At 51.7% G+C, this 16,938-nt stretch overlaps 1 protein-coding gene and 1 long non-coding RNA gene across 2 annotated transcripts; both read left to right on the top strand.

Moving 5' to 3' along the window:
- The first annotated feature begins 220 nt into the window (after positions 1 to 220).
- On the top strand, positions 221 to 3,876 carry LOC131497432 (uncharacterized). Its single transcript, XR_009254975.1, has 2 exons — positions 221 to 302; positions 3,743 to 3,876. It is a non-coding gene; the product is annotated as an uncharacterized LOC131497432 (long non-coding RNA).
- Positions 3,877 to 12,636: 8,760 nt separating this feature from the next.
- Positions 12,637 to 16,481, top strand: FZD2 (frizzled class receptor 2). Its single transcript, XM_058703682.1, has one exon. The coding sequence runs from the start codon at positions 13,138 to 13,140 to the stop codon at positions 14,833 to 14,835; it is 1,698 nt and encodes a 565-aa protein (XP_058559665.1). The 5' UTR covers positions 12,637 to 13,137; the 3' UTR covers positions 14,836 to 16,481.
- Positions 16,482 to 16,938: the final 457 nt, after the last annotated feature.

Genomic DNA, 16,938 nt, shown 5'->3' with positions numbered 1-16,938 from the left:
CACCACCACCACCTCAGCCCCTCCCTGTAGCCCAAACCCCAGCCCTGCTTCTCAGTCAGCCTCCCACTCTAGGAAGCCAGGCTTTCGCTGGCTTGAAGTGGTTAGGGGAGAGTTGGGGGTGCCTCTGGGAGGTCTGTTTGTAGTTCAGATTCTTCTCATTCCAGGCTCAGCAGGCTCTCTCTAAGGGAAGGGCCTGGGGTGGAGCGGGGGGAATCCTTGGGGCACCAGCTGCGGGGAAGGGAAGCTTCCTGGAGAGAGGAGGGAAGTGTTTGTTTCTCCTCCCAATGACCCCCATCCACAAGGTAGGACCTGCCCCTCCCAATTCCATCCTTAGGGTCCCCCCTCCCTCAAGCTGCCTCCACATTAGTGCCCCTCCCAACAAAAGGAGACATTCAGAGGAGAGCTCAGCTGAGGTCTGATCTCTTTCTTCGCTTCCTAATGAGTTTCTTGCCTTTTGGGGTGCTCACCCTCCGGAAGAGCTGGGGAGAGTATCAAAAGAGGGATGCCCGGAGAGTGACTGAGTCAGAACCAGCCTCAAAGAAGACTTGCTACTGTGTCCCCCAAACTGAAATCTGCTGTAGGTTTTTTGCCGAATCCAGCATTAGTGTATGTGTCCCTACTGCCAGATCTTAGGCCACAGAGTTCCTCACGGGTTACTCGGAGGTGACCCAGCCATGGAGGAAGCCTCCCAAACCCGTCGGGTCTTAGGAGTCTGACACCTGCCCCAATTTTTCTCCTCCTGGCCGCCTCTACCTCATCTAGGGAGAGGAGGAAAACAAATACTAAAGACTTGTATTGAGTGTCCATTGAGTGAAGTTACTGCTCACTTATGACTGGTCCTCCCAACCCTTTGAGAGAGCAGATTCACACCCCTCTCTTTCCGATGAAGAGTCTGAGCTCCAGAAAGCTCAAGTGGCCTGTCCAGGGAAGGTAGTAATGAAGTAGAGAGCTGAGATTCAAACCTCCTCTCTCCGCCTGTGGAGTCCAGTGCTCGGCCCCAAGCATGCTGCCCCATGAGTAAGTCTGTCTCATGTGCCCGTGTTCAGGCCTCTCTGGGTGATCTATGTTTGACATCTGCTTCCAGGTTACAAAATAGCACGTGCCACCCTAAACTTCCTTTCCCAAAGCAGCTGTCAATACAGATCCATTTTCTTGTTCAATCCTCGCCTCAAGGGAACAGTGCAGATTTATTGTACCCGTTCTGCAGATAGAGAAACTGACACTCAGAGAAGCAAAATGACTCACTGAAGGTCAGAGAGGTAGTAAGTACCAAGGCCAGGACCTGAGCACTTTGGTCTCCCCGGGGCCGCTTCATGGGTTCCCACCATTATATCAAATTTGTTTTTTACCTTCACTTCTCAGATCGGGGACCAGAACATATTTACAATTCAGTATGGCTTCAAGAAATTGGATAATCTTGCCAAAACTGGAGGATGGAAACCTGGACCTAGAAACCTGGCTTGCTTACTTCTCCTCAGAGCTTAGCTTCTTGCCTCCCTAAATGTGGATTCCAGGGATGGGCAAAGCAGTCAGGGTTATGGGCATTGGACTGGTGTCCAGGCAGGATGCTTGGATCTCTCAACTGCCCACCTTAGGGAGTTCTTCAGTCCCTGTCCTATTTATAGAGGGCATCGATTCACTTAACAGATGTTTACTGAGCACCTACTATATGCCACCTCTCATAAGCACTAGGGTATGCACAAAAACTAAGATACAGTCTCTGCCCTCAAGAGACTGTCTTATTGTGAGTTGGGGGTAGTCAGACATACCAAGTGCCAAATGCCACAAGATAAACAGTCACCCAGGGAAGTGCTACAGGAAGGAATCTTAAAGGATTTACAAGGGTGGAACCAGTGGAGCAAGTACTTAGAGTGTGAAAGTACCAGCTGTTCTGTCTAGTTCATAGGTGAAGGCAGGATTTGGTGCAAGAAACAAAGACCATTTTAGGAGGGTTTTGGTTTTTTTTTTTAATGTTTATTTATTTTTGAGAGAGAGGGAGAGGGAGAATGAGTGGGGGAGGGGCAGAGAAAGAGAGGGACCGAGAATCCGAGAATCCGAAGCAGGCTCTGCCCAGTCAGTGCAAAGCCCAAGGTGGGACTGGAACTCATGAACCATGAGATCATGACCTGAGCGAAATCAAGAGTCAGACTGATGAGGGAGTCTGGAGCAAGCGGAGGGCAAAGCACAGGCTTACAGCACCTCCACCCCCACCCCTGCCCCGTGGGATGTGTGTCATATGTGGGACACCCCTGGCTGCCCAAGAACGGGAGCAAGGACAGATAGCAAATGGTTGACTGATAGAGATCACGGTCATGCAGGACAGGAGTCTCCTTCAGTTTACAGATCACTTAGTAAACAGTAAGAAAAAGGCAACCTTATGCATAGCCTAATCTCCAGAAACCTATAGACTCTGTTTTCTAGAGCCCCAATATCACCCTCCTCAAGACGGAAGGGGGTGGGAGTGCTTGCCATGGTGATGTGGGAAACGAAGGTAATGGAAAAACTAAATTCCCTTACTGCCTACAGCCCCTGACGAGTCCTTGAAACAGGCAGAGAGACCTCCCTCTAGGAGTTCAGCTGCCTCAATGATGACACTTCGCTACGGGCAAGGGCAAAAGGGAATTTTGGCTTAACATTATCCTGAACCCCCTCCCCCAGGATCCTGTAGGTCTACATCAACATATAAAAATTCCTCTGGAAACTTCCTTTATCTCAACTCCCCCAAGATATATGCTGGCAATCATACTCCAAGCTTATGGTGCTCTGGTATACGTCTGAAGGGTCTCATGACTGAGGTTTTACTGAACGGTAATAAATGGCATCTTCCTTACAACAGCTAGCCCCTCAAGGTCCTAGAAACCTTGCTTCCAAAATTCCTTAGAGACTTACGGTGTCTCTAACCTTGAGGGACCCAACCTAACAACCTGAGGGTATACAACAAGTTACCCCTCACAACACCAGCACAGCTCTTTCTGCCCATGGGTCCTGTCCCCGAGCTTTAATAAAATCACCTTTTTGCACCAAAGACGTCTTCAAGAATTGTTTCTTGGCCTTCGGCTCCGGACGCCCCCCGTCATCACCCCAAAACCTCATCAAGATGCTCAACCTAGGGGCGCCTGGGTGGCTCAGTCGGTTGAACATCCGACTTCGGTTCAGGTCATGATCTCACGGTCTGTGAGTTTGATCCCCGCGTCGGGCTCTGTGCTGACAGCTCAGAGCCTGGAGCCTGCTTCGGATTCTGTGTCTCCCTCTCTCTCTGCCCCTCCCCTGCTCATGCTCTGTCTCTCTCTCTCTGTCAAAAGTAAATAAACATTAAAAAAAATTAAAAAGGGGCGCCTGGGTGGCGCAGTCGGTTAAGCGTCCGACTTCAGCCAGGTCACGATCTCGCGGTCCGTGAGTTCGAGCCCCGCATCAGGCTCTGGGCTGATGGCTCAGAGCCTGGAGCCTGTTTCCGATTCTGTGTCTCCCTCTCTCTGGCCCTCCCCCGTTCATGCTATGTCTCTCTCTGTCCCAAAAATAAAAATAAAAAACGTTGAAAAAAAAATTAAAAAAAAAAAAATTAAAAAGAAAAGATGCTCAACCTACTGAGCAACCCTGGCGCCCCTAGGTGCTTTATGTAGAAGGTGCTATGAACCGACCTGTGTCCCCTCATTCGTATGTTGATGCCCTAACCCTCAGTGTGAATATATTTAGAGACAGAGCTTTCAGGAGGTAATTAAGTTTAAATTTTCTCTCTCGACAGAGAAAGGCCCTGTGAACACAGGGAGAAAACAGCCACCTGCAAGCCAGAGGAGAGACCTCATCAGAACGCAACCATGTGGCAACCTGATCTGGGACCTTCAGAACAAAGACAATAAATTTCTGTTGTTTAAGCCATTTGGTCTATGGCATTTGGTTTTGGCGGTCCAAGCAGACGAAGACCACGGAGAAATAGGTGCCTGCCAAATTGTTAGATGGACTGGAAAAGCGGGACCTTATAATGAAGCCCCAGAAACGATGGTCCAGTAGGAGCCCCTACCTCTGCTGCAGTTGGAGGCGGGGGGGGGGGGGGGGGGGGGAGAATGAAGAGGCTACGGCTGGAACTAACATCATGGATGCAACCCCAAAGCTCCACAGGAATCGGTGCCAGGCTTCCACCACCGTCCCAGACACTGAACACTGTGGGTGCTGCCGCAGGAACACCCCATGTCCGGGGGCTGGCCTGCCAGCAGAAATAGCAGAGCAACAAAAATGCGGTCTCATCACCCTCCCAACTTTCAAGTCCCGAACAATGCACTTTGCATCCAGACCTTTAGCTGCGAGGAAAGCTAAGAGATGAGTTTCTTGGCTTTCCAACCTCTGCAAGTGCTGGAAGGTACTAGAAGGAGGTGGGAATGGATGCTGGGGGCCGGTCCATCTTGTCCACACACTGGGGCAGTGGGGGTAGAAGTTAATGCTGGAAAGCTACGTTGGGGTTAGAGTTTGAAAGGTTGTTGAATGAGTTTGGAGTGGGGGACGGGGCAAGACTGGGCAGCTGCCAAGATGAAGCAAGGCTCTGAAAGCTAATTGAGGGCTCTGGAAAGCAGAAAGCTCTGGCGTGTGCATAAGAATCACTTGGGGATTATCAATTCTGATCATCATCGGCAGGACCCAGGAATCTGTATTTCTAATAGGCAAATCCTGCCCCAGTGCCCCTTCTTCTGTGATTCTGATGCATGTGGACCCTAGGCTTTCAGGAACATTGTCCTGGGACAGGAGCTCTGATGGGCAATTCCACATAGTACAGTGAGCTCTGAAAAGGTTCCATTTGTCTGGGGCACAGTTAGCCCAGTTAGCGCCGCCTTCTCCTTCCTGAGAGCTAGTTCTAAAGACTGGATGCTTGAACCCTGAAAAATACCAGTGATAGTGGGAGTGCAGGGGCAGGGGGCTCTGCTGGAACCCAGGAGTCTAGGGATTTAACGCATCCCCCACCCCCGAAAAAAACCACCCAGGAAGAACTAGGTGGTCAGTCAGTGGCAAGCACAAGCGTTTCTTGGAGCTGTGGCTCACTGTGTTCTCCCTGCAGCCCCCGGCACTGGTGTTCAAGACCTTTGGGACCCTATTTTGATAGCAGAGGTCAGACAGTGCCTTAAACCCTGGGGGGTTCAAGGATTTGACAGAAAAGGAGCAAGCTGAAACAGAAACGGGACAGGAGAGGGAGGAGAGAGCTGGCTGGCCCTGCCATCCAGAGTGGCCTGGAGTCCCCACTCGAAGCCAGTGTTGTCCATAACCCACACTGAATTTCAACACAAAACAATCTATTAAAATAGATTTTCCTTTTCTTTCTCATTTTCTTTTCCTGGTTCTTACTCGCCACTCCCAGGCCCCAGCCTCCCCCCCCACCCCCACCCCCAGCCAGTTCAGAGGGCAAGGCCACAGACATGAAGAAGACCTGGCCTTCTCCTGGCAGCGCCCCCAGCCCAGCGCCCCATCTCTGGGGAGAGTGTCACCTCGAGCCAGAGCGGAGCCAAGTCTGTGGGGCTCACAGCCTGCACTGAGGACATTTCCTCCTTCCTCCCCAGGGGTACCCTTCCACACCCAGCTCCTGACACACAGGGCCCCCTTTAGAAGCTTCAGCAGCCCTATTTAGCCAGGGTCCCCTGGGCCTTCCTCCTTGCGCTGGTTCTCCCAGGAGAAGAACAGGCTTTCAGGCTGGGGGAAGGAGTCAGACTTCCCAGCCCCCAGTTATCACCACAAAGCAAAGTCCAGGGAACGCGGGGGGGGGGGGGGGGGGTTATAGAGCCAGGTCCTTGCTAGTAAATCAAAGTTGGTTTCCCAGATGGAGCTGCAGCCGCTTTGATTTCTCAAGCCGCCCCCTCCCCCTCTGCCTCCCCTCACCCCCTCACCCCCAGCTCCACGGTTTCAATTCCTCCCTGAAAAGCAGTGGGGCCTCCTTTCAAACCAGCCCAGCTCCTCCAACTCCCAACTACAGCTTAAGTTACAGGAAAGAGAAGGGGGAGGGGGTGAGGTGGCCCAGCCTGGAGGAAAATGAGAGAAATTCTGGGAGAAGTGAAGGGGGCAAGGGAGAGTGAAAAGAAAGGAAGAATGAGAGAGAAATGATAGAGGAAGTTAGGAGATGGGGTGCAGCCAGTAACAGAAACGCGTGCCCAATGGGAACAAGAGGGAACGCCACCTGGGAAGCAAACCTATCTTGGTCATCCTTCCCCACGTGAGCATCCCCCACCCCCATCACCCCTGATGACTGACTCCTCCACATCCACAAGTCTATGATTCAGCCACTCCCATTCCTCTCCTTTTGGCATTAGGTTCTAGAAGGTTCCAGGAGACAAAATATCTGACCCATTCATTCCCAGAGACACTTATTTCCTGGACTGAGAAGGCAGAGTCTCCCCCAAGAACCGCACCAACCGAACTCAGCACCGGTTTTTCAGCTTCATTTTCCCCAATCTGCTCCGAGCAGCCGCCGGCACCTTACTCTTGCTTGGCCTAGGCCTGGGCGAATTAAAGTCCTTAATTAATAGATCATCTGTTATATCTGTTTAATCCTTTATGGCCCATGTTGCCATCCAGAGACCTTGGGGAAGGGTGCTAGAGAGATAAAGGGCATAACAGCTATACTCTGCCACGTGGCCCTCCTCCTCTGTCCCCAGAGCCCGGAGCAGCCTTGGAAATCGGCAGGGGGTGGGGTGAAGTACCCCAAAAGGGGACCTCCAAGTGGGCAGGGAATGGGGGCTCTGGGAGTCCTAGGCCTGATTTTTTCTGAGGCCCATTTCTTTTTTTTTTTTTTTTAAATTTTTTTTTTTCAACGTTTTTTATTTATTTTTGGGACAGAGAGAGACAGAGCATGAACGGGGGAGGGGCAGAGAGAGAGAGGGAGACACAGAATCGGAAACAGGCTCCAGGCTCTGAGCCATCAGCTCAGAGCCTGACGCGGGGCTCGAACTCACGGACCGCGAGATCGTGACCTGGCTGAAGTCGGACGCTTAACCGACTGCGCCACCCAGGCGCCCCTCTGAGGCCCATTTCTAAGGGCTGGTTCCCTGAGAGCTAAATGGAGAACAAAGTTCTGGAAGAGGAAATCTGGCGTCTCACCTGAAGGTGGATTCCAGGTCTTGGTGGCCAGACTCTGGGAGAAAGGAAGAAAAGGAAGATTCTTGCACAGCAGAGACAAATACTTTGTGGGTTGGGGGAGGGGTGGCCAAGTAGACTCTGATAGCTCAAACCTGTTTTCCCCATCGGGAGTATTTTTGCTTAGAGAATAAAACCGTTGAGGATTCAAAGTATCTAAAATTGTGTTCTCTTCCTCAGCCCTTCCCTCCTAAACAGGATTGAGGAAACAAGGAAAAGATGCCTAACCTTACCAGGGCCGATGAGCTAAGGTTTCCTTAGCTGAGAGAAGATCCCTGTGCTCTGAGCAGGCCTGCAGTGTGTTGGATATTGCCGACTGGCTGCCTTTCACTTATCTGTAACGCACAAGCCTTTCGAGCGAGGGCGGTTTCCATGATCCGAACATACTATTCCCACAGCTCCCCATATCTGGCCCAAAGGTAAAATCAAGAAGTGTTTTTATGATCCCTTTATACAGATGAGGGAGCTGAAGCTAAGGAAGGAAAGGTGACCTACCCAAGGTCACTCAGCAGATGTGGGCTGGAGCCCAGACATTCTGAGCCCCAGACCAGGTTTCTTTCCTTGCCACTGGCCATGTGCTCTATTCTCCCATCAGGCTGAGATTTCTGCTCTAGCAGACCATCCCGCGAAACGGGGTGCACGGTGTCATTGCAGCGGGGGCACTCAACAGTCATTCCAGATATCAGATTTGTAGGTGGAGAGAGACGATTGAGGCACAGCAGTGCCTCAAGATTTGGAGAAGTGGCACTGGCACTGTGCACTGGGGACACTTAGGCTCCCGGCCTACAGGAGGAGCCCAAGACCAACCAGAATGTTCCTCAGGGCTGAACAGCAGTCCCGCTCAGCAGCAGATGGCAGACTGTTGCCCCCTAGATTCGAAGTTTCCTGAAGCTGGAGCATAGGTCTCTACAGACGTCGGTTGCTTTACATATAGTAGGTGCTCAATAATTTGTTGAATTAAAAACAATCGCTATTATGTTTCAAGCTTGTAGCCTACAATCAGGTCAAGTTAGTGCCATGCTCTACCTCACTTCATTGTCACAACTGAAACAAGGTAAACAAAAATTCTGACTTGAGGCTCTCAGGCTCAGAAGAAACAAATCTGTGACATTCACATGTTGGCTGGAATCTCTCTTCTGGCCCCACCACTCCTCAGTCTCCCTCCTCCTCAGCCCATGGTCCTCAACGTTGGCATCTCCGAAATTTCGGTCTTCCCATCCAATCTGCCTCCCCTAGGTGATCTCAACTACTCTCACAGCCACAATCATAGGCTACAGCCACCAGATCTAAATCTAGCCCAGAGCTCCCTCCTGGGCCCTGACTTAGAATATCCACCTGCGTTCTGGACACCTTCCCTTGGACCATCAGCTTGGACTGGCTCGACTATGCTCATTATCCATCCTGTCCCTGCATTTCCTAGCCTCCTTAATGACATCAGGGCATCTAGGTCAGAAACCTTGATGGGCCTCCTCCCTTACTTCTCTCCAACGACACCGCTTCGGTCCAAATGATGCCCTCACCATCTCTTGCCTGGACTTGGCAATCTATTCCTAACTGGTATCCCTGACTCAGCCAAGTCATGTTGCCCAGGGCTGCCCAAATGCTTCAGCGTGACTGTCTCCCTTCCCCACACTTCAGAGCGTCTCCATCGGCAGGAGTCCAGATTGGGTGCACAATATCTAAGGTCCCTGCTTATCTCCTTTGCCATCACCCTCCCAGGTGTGATGCACACAGATGTACACAGGGCTCTAACAGGGCCAAAATATGTGCATACTTGTGCTCCTGTCATGTCCTCCACCACGCTCTTGGACACGCCATTCCCTCTGTTTGCAATGCCTATCCCTGCCTGGAGATGGTGGGTTCACATTTCTGCACCTAGCACCTTACGTATGGTCTGCAAGGCCCTGCAGATCTGGGCTGTCTTTACCTCGTCCTATTTAATCGTCCCCACAATTACACAGTCCTCCGCTGCCCTCCCCAACTCAGATTCCCTCCTCCATTGTGCCGTCCCAGCATAGACTTTCCCTCCATAGCAGTGAATCCTGTGGCAATTTTGCATCCATGTAAGAGACTATGTGGTAAATGTGAGTGCTGACCACTAGAATGGAAGCTCCACAGGAACAGGGGTTGGGCCTGGTGACCAATACAGAGTTGTTGTTTTTCATACATAGTTGTTAAGTGCATAAAAGCACACAATTCTTATACACGCTAGGGGCTGTGTGGTGTAGGAGACAGTAGCCAGCTTTAAGAGCCAAGAAGGCCTGGATTTAAATCTCAGCTCTGACACTTACTGTGGGACCTTGAGAAAGTTGTCAAATCTCACCTAAGGTCAGATTCTTCATCTTTAATTAGTTAATTATTTTATTTTATTTTTTAATAATTAAAAAAAATTTTTAATACTTATTTTTGAGAGAGAGACAAAGCACAAGCCGGGGAGGGGCAGAGAGAGAGAGACAGACAGACAGACAGAATCCAAAGCAGGCTCCAGGCTCCGAGCTGTCAGCACCGACCCCAAAGCAGGGCTTGAACCCATCAACCATGAAATCATGACCTGAACTGAAGTCTGACCCTTAACCACCCTTAACCGACTGAGCCACCCAGGTGCCCCAATTATTTTACTTTTAATTGTAGATTCTTCATCCATAAAAAGAATGCAATACCTTTGTAGGGATACACATAATGTATGTGCAGTGCTCAGTAGGAGCTCAATAAATGGTCGCAGTTACCCTGCGTCTCCAAGGATGTTTGCTGAATAAATATTTAATTCGTGTAACTTCTTGTTTTGAAAGGTTCTTAATGATTACAAAATGTATTCTTGTCATTCTGAAATTGCTTTGGATGTGTAGTCTCATGTTTTAAAAATCTGTTGACTCATTCCCACTTTGCAGATGGGGAAACTAAGGTTCAAAAAAGTAAAATGACTGTCTGAGTTAGGGATCAGGTCCAGGCCAACGCTCAAGCTAATTAAAAAGCAATCAGAACTAAGTGCTGTATCTATCAAATGACATCATATAGTGTTTAAACTGAGAGAATCTACTAATTTCTTTTAGTTACAAATCTCCTGTAGTTGAAAGGTAGCTTTGTGTAAACGTTTGTGTATAGTAAGTGCTGTACGGATAGACCCGCGGGTAGACGGGAGAGTGCTGTGGATACACCTGAAACCTGAAGATACAGGTTCTGGTCCTGTTCACACTCCAGACCTTCACGTGAAAGGCAAGAGTAATCATGAGTTGTCGCGATTTCTTATTTCATGGAAAAATGCTAGCTACATGTAAGGTCTTAGCAGAATCACTCTTCCTTCGAGACGCCATAAACTCTTGAAGGGCAAAGGGCTGCTGCCATTTTCTCCTGTGTTGCCTACAACACCTCCCACACTGGTTTGAAATTAGAAGATTTGATAAAAGTGTGTTGAAGGGATGACTGGTTTTCTGGGTAAATGAAAGAATGTCTATTATTTCTCTTTTCCACCTCCATTTCCCCCTTTGTGGGGGCGGCTGGCGAAGGGATAACTGTCACTCAAAACTGGCCCTAGGGCAGGAAAACAAGTTTGTCGTGGAAGGAAATTGAAGATGCCGCGTTTCTATTGGAGATTTACTCTCAATTTCCTATCAGACGGTGAGCTTCCTGAGTGGAGACTAGGAACCTGTCTTAACTCATTTTTGTTTTCACTGCTCTGCTCACAGGCTTGGTCCCAGCTCTGGAGATGTGCTGGGATGTACACTAGGAGGGGAGATCCGAAGGAGCAGCGCCTCAGGCGTGGTTCCGGCCTCCTAGAGTACAACTGTCCCATCCCCAGCCAGCTCTGCGACCAAGTGGTCTTGGGGTGGGGGGTGGGGGGGGGGACTGGAAATGGAATGGAGAGTGAGGGTGCATGCCTCTGATTCTGAAGGAAAATATTCTTCCTAAAGTAGCGAAAAGGCAACTTCTCCAGGGTCCGATAAGGAACACTTTTATGTTGTAAATAACTTGAAAATCTGTTTATCATTCAATCCAGAAAAAAAAAAAAAAAAAAGAAAAAAAAAGAATCCTGTCAGACCTGGATGTGTTGTATGTATCTACTTAGAATTTTTTTTTTCTTCTACCCACCTATTCCTTTCTTCTTTCCGTCTCTCAAATTTCTTTTGTTGTTTTTAAAGCAATCCTTTTCTAGAACGGAGCAGGAAACAGCTCACCAGGCTGGGAGGATTTGGTTTGTACTGAGAAGCAAAAAGGGTTTCCAAAACTCGATTTTCTTTCTTCTTTTTAAATGCCACCCCCCCCCCGCCCCCCGCCCCGCCTTTCCCTCCGGAGAGACCACAGAAATAATTGATCCATCATCCAGCATCAGACCCTGGAGATTTACATGCAAATCCCCCCTATCCTCCCCCAAACCTCTTCCCAAATTTAACATCCTAGAAGGAGAAAAAAAAGACCTTGCTAAACTAGTAGGAACCCTTCTAGCCTACTACACATCCCCAACCAGGTGAGAGATGGGGGGAGGGGTGGGTAATCCGCCACAACGCCACCCCCCCTCCGCCCCCAGCCTCTCTCTCGCCACACACGCCACCTCTTTCTAGTGTGGAATCACTTAAGGCTTGGGTAAAGCTCCCTCTCTCCCAGGAGACTGTATCTGGAAGCTTTTAGGGGGCGGAGGCAGAGATAGGGAGAAAGGAGGAAAATTCCCCCAAACGGTCTAAGAGAGTCATCTCCTCACTCAAAACTTCCCGTCACCCCCCACCCCCCACCATTAACTTTCGATTAAGACCTCCTCGTTATGGCAACTAAACTTTACTTTGCATAATTAAGATTTGCCTCGGAAGAAGGAGGAGGGAGAAGCCGTAGCTCTGGGCCATTCTCCTTCACCTCGCCCCCTTCAACCCCCGCCCCAATCCTCCAGCTCTGGGCCTCTAAGTTCCTGAGTTTTCTCACTTTGAGGTGCCACCGAACACAAAGAACCATAATGGGCTCCTTTGTGCTCGCTACGGGGCAATTACGCCCCGGAGTCCAGGCCCCTTTAAGAGCCTCTTAAAGAGACAGGCTCTCATTTTTCAGAGGGTTATTGAAGGGTGTGTTTAAGGGGGGGAGGGGCAAGGCAAACTCCTTGGGGTCTACGTAAGGCGTGAAGTGAAACTTTTGTCTGGATTCCTTGAGACGGGGTTGAGAGAAAAGTCTTTGTGAACTGCTAGTTTCTTAAGTTTTTCTCTCTCTTTTTAAACACTTTAAACTTGAGATTTTTCAGTTGATTTGAAAAATTGGACTGGAATAGGTGGGGTTGTAGGAGCAGGGGCGGAGGTAAGGATTTTAAAGTGGCCCTACGCCGGAGACCGCCTTGGCCCCCCAGAAGAAGAATGATCCAGGGCTGAGTGGCTTGAGTCTGCCGCAGTTCTGGAGAGTGTGTGTCTCCGGATCTCGCCGCCGCGACTCCGGAGAAATCCCGTGCTGGGCAAACAGCCCTTAATATAATAATAGCTTGTCTCTTTAAAAAGCAAAAAGGGGGGGGGAAAGTTTTGTTGGCATCTGGTTTCTGATCTCATTATGTTGTGGTCGACCAATCCAGCCCTCGGGGCTGGTCCTGGAGTTTAAATCTGATTGGCCGAGAGCACATTTTGGGATGGTGCTTAGCGCTCGACGGGGCGGTTTCAAGGATCCCTTTTTTGGGGGGCTGAGAGGAGGGCGGGGCCGCTGGCGGGGGCCCCCTTGAAACCGACTAATTGGGATCGGAGAGGCCGAGGTGAGGGCTGGAGGAAGGCACAAAGGAGTCGCTGGGCGGAGAAGGGAGGGGAGAGGCGAGAGGAGGAGGAAGAAGAGGAGAGAGGGCAAGCAGCGCGCGGTGTCTCCGGCGGCTCAGTCGGACCGCGGCGAGCGAGCCGGCAGGCGCGCCGCCCCCCTCCCCCGCCCGGCCTCCCCAACTCTGCAGCCGCCAGCAAACTTTGCAAAGAGGCGCGGGAGGCGGCAGCGAGGCGGCGGCGGCGGCTGGGAAGGCGCGCGGTCTCGGGCCTGGGGGCGGGGGCGGGGGGGCGCCCGGGAGCCGAGTGGGGGGCGGCGGCCAGCATGCGGCCCCGCAGCGCCCTGCCCCGCCTGCTGCTGCCGCTGCTGCTGCTGCCCGCCGCCGGGCCGGCCCAGTTCCACGGGGAGAAGGGCATCTCCATCCCAGACCACGGCTTCTGCCAGCCCATCTCCATCCCGCTGTGCACGGACATCGCCTACAACCAGACCATCATGCCCAACCTTCTGGGCCATACGAACCAGGAGGACGCGGGCCTGGAGGTGCACCAATTCTACCCGTTGGTGAAGGTGCAGTGCTCCCCCGAACTGCGCTTCTTCTTGTGCTCCATGTACGCACCCGTGTGCACCGTGCTGGAGCAGGCCATCCCGCCGTGCCGCTCCATCTGCGAGCGCGCGCGCCAGGGCTGCGAGGCGCTCATGAACAAGTTCGGTTTCCAGTGGCCCGAGCGCCTGCGCTGCGAGCACTTTCCGCGCCACGGCGCGGAGCAGATCTGCGTGGGCCAAAACCACTCCGAAGACGGCACGCCCGCGCTGCTCACTACCGCGCCTCCGCCCGGCCTGCAGCCGGGCGCCGGGGGCACCCCGGGCGGCCCGGGCGGCGGCGGCTCGCCCCCGCGCTACGCCACGCTGGAGCACCCTTTCCACTGCCCGCGCGTCCTCAAGGTGCCATCCTATCTCAGCTACAAGTTTCTGGGCGAGCGCGACTGCGCGGCGCCCTGTGAGCCGGCGCGGCCCGACGGCTCCATGTTCTTCTCTCAGGAGGAGACGCGCTTCGCGCGCCTCTGGATCCTCACCTGGTCGGTGCTGTGCTGCGCCTCCACCTTCTTCACCGTCACTACCTACCTGGTAGACATGCAGCGCTTCCGCTACCCGGAGCGACCCATCATCTTTCTGTCCGGCTGCTACACTATGGTTTCGGTGGCCTACATCGCGGGCTTCGTGCTCCAGGAGCGCGTCGTGTGTAACGAGCGCTTTTCCGAGGACGGCTACCGCACAGTGGTGCAGGGCACCAAGAAGGAGGGCTGCACCATCCTCTTTATGATGCTGTACTTCTTCAGTATGGCCAGTTCCATCTGGTGGGTCATCCTGTCTCTCACCTGGTTCCTGGCGGCGGGCATGAAGTGGGGCCACGAGGCCATCGAGGCCAACTCCCAGTACTTCCACCTGGCCGCGTGGGCCGTGCCGGCGGTCAAGACCATCACTATCCTGGCCATGGGCCAGATTGACGGCGACCTGCTGAGCGGCGTGTGCTTCGTGGGCCTCAACAGCCTGGACCCGCTGCGGGGCTTCGTGCTGGCGCCGCTCTTCGTGTACCTGTTCATAGGCACGTCCTTTCTCCTGGCTGGTTTCGTGTCACTCTTCCGCATCCGTACCATCATGAAGCACGACGGCACCAAGACGGAGAAGCTGGAGCGGCTCATGGTGCGCATCGGCGTCTTCTCAGTGCTCTACACCGTGCCTGCCACCATCGTCATCGCCTGCTACTTCTACGAGCAGGCCTTTCGAGAGCACTGGGAGCGCTCGTGGGTGAGCCAGCACTGCAAGAGCCTGGCCATCCCGTGCCCGGCGCACTACACGCCGCGCATGTCACCCGACTTCACCGTCTACATGATCAAATACCTCATGACGCTCATCGTGGGCATCACGTCGGGCTTCTGGATCTGGTCCGGCAAGACGCTGCACTCGTGGAGGAAGTTCTACACCCGTCTCACCAACAGCCGGCACGGCGAGACCACCGTGTGAGGGGGTGTCCCTACGCCGCCGCGCGTCCCCAGGCCACCCGCACCGCGCTTGCTTCTGCCCTGGGGGGGGCCTCCTACAGACTCCTTATTTTATTTTTTTAAATAAAGAACAATCGAAACCATTTCTTTTTTAGGTTGCTTTTTAAAGAGAATTCTCTGTTCAACACCCCCATCAGGTTTGTAATTAAAACTGTAAATAGTCTGTAAATTTAATTATATATTTTCTATTTAAAAGAAAAACGGAGGGGGGGGCGCGGAGAAGGAGCAGCAAGGGGCGCCAGGGCTGAGGAATGAGGGGAGGGGGCGTTTAAGGGGGCCCTCGCCTTTCTTCAGTGCCCTTGCAAACACCATCTCCTACTTGGGTTAGTGTTGTGGTGTTTTGGCAGGGCTGGGCCTGCTGGAAGAGGTGTTTGCCGCGAGGAGTTGGAAGTTGGTTACATTCAACTCCCAAAGCCAAATACGTGAGCCTTCTCGCTGACGCTGGGCCTGTGGAAGCTGTTGGGTATTTTTGAACAAGACTCGGATTCTTCTTGTTTTCTTCCCTTTCTCTCCCCACGTGCCCTGTCTCCTTCACTCCATCTTTGGAGCACTCCTAAAAGAGATGAAGACGTGCGGGGTGGGGGGAACCCAAAGCCGCCAGTGGGACGGTGGGGATGGATAGGGCGAGATGGGGTGTGGAATGACCCTCACCCCTGTGGCCTGCTCCCCTGCAAGCCGGAAGATCTTTCTCCTCTTTGACTTTACTTCTTTTCAGCTGGCTGCCCCCAGGCGCTTGGAGTGGGCAGAAAGTGCTTTGTAGTGCTTTGTGAAAAGTGTTTTGAAACAAAACCACTCCCGACCCCTCACCCCCACCCCACCCCACCCCACCCCACCCCGCTGCTACCTTGAGTATCAATCCTGACTGCCTCCATTTTCAGGGGGAGCATTAGTTCGCAAAAGTCAACCGTTTGGAGATGCCCTTGCGTCTCTCCCCCGTCTCCCCTGTCGTCGGCTCCTTCCGCGGCACCCCCTCAACTCCCCCAAACCGAATATCTTCTCTCGCATTCAGATTAGAAGTTTGCGGGTTGGTTTGTGTGTTCTGTGTGGGGTTTGGGTTTTTTTGTTTGTTTTTTTGTTTTGCCTCAGTTTTCCTCCCCAAAAGCAATAAAAATGGGTTGGGTTGGAGGGAGGGGACTGATGGACTGGTGGGATTTTTAGTTTTCCTTTAACAAAAGACGTTTCTTTTCAAACTTGTCCAGAAAGGCCGGGTAGGGAAAGGTGGGTATCTTTGCTTTGGAAGGAGGCTCTGGGCAGGCTCTTTGTGCTGTGGGGGTGGGGTTGAGTGTTTACATGACATTCTATATCACAAGATTGATAGAATGTTTATAACAGATGTTTCTTATCTTCCCCCTAAACCCCCCCCAAATAAAAGGCAACACTTTTCTTAAAGTATTTTTGACGCTGGTAAGAGAATTGCCGTATCCAATACACATCATTTCCCTCAACTATTTGGAATATTTTAGAATTTTAATTCCAAAGGATTGAAGACCAAAGGGTAGGGTGGAACAAGTATGCCACATAACTCAGTTTTTCACCATCGCCTGTTTCTTGATAATAGTGCAAATTAAAAGCTAATAATCATAATAAAGCGCATTTAATTATCTTCTAGAGATCTAGCCCTTTAATTGTATTTAACAGGGTTGTAACATTTTATTAGTTTAACCAAACCACACCCCCTCTTTCCCTCTCCCCTTGGCCTACTTGGTTGGGGGTGGGGTGGAGAAGAGATTCCCTGCCCCCAGACCTTGTTTTTTTAGCTAAATGATGATGGGGGAAATGGTGCCTTACCACCCTTTGTTGGCAGTCTTTGGGACAAGGGAGAAAGTAAGTTAGAACCCCTACTTCCATGTGTTTGTGTGTGTTAGTTTATGTTGGGGGAGGGGATCTGGAAATGTTTGGTGGTAATTGAAGTCGTATGTTGGGCTTTGTTTGGAATTGTATGAAGCCTGGGGATTTCAGCAGAGCCCCCTTCCCAAAATATATAACCTTCCCCCAAATGGTTTGCGCGGGTGGTCAACCTTATATGTTAAAACTAACTCTTTCTCAAATGATGATGTGTGTGAAG

Source organism: Neofelis nebulosa, chromosome 16 (assembly GCF_028018385.1).
Source record: "Neofelis nebulosa isolate mNeoNeb1 chromosome 16, mNeoNeb1.pri, whole genome shotgun sequence".
Lineage (NCBI taxonomy): Eukaryota > Metazoa > Chordata > Mammalia > Carnivora > Felidae > Neofelis > Neofelis nebulosa.
This window is presented reverse-complemented; position numbering and strand designations above follow the sequence as displayed.

Excerpts from the sequence above, each read along its gene's own strand:
- FZD2 (XM_058703682.1), top strand. The coding sequence starts at position 13,138 with ATGCGGCCCCGCAGCGCCCTGCCCCGCCTGCTGCTGCCGCTGCTGCTG.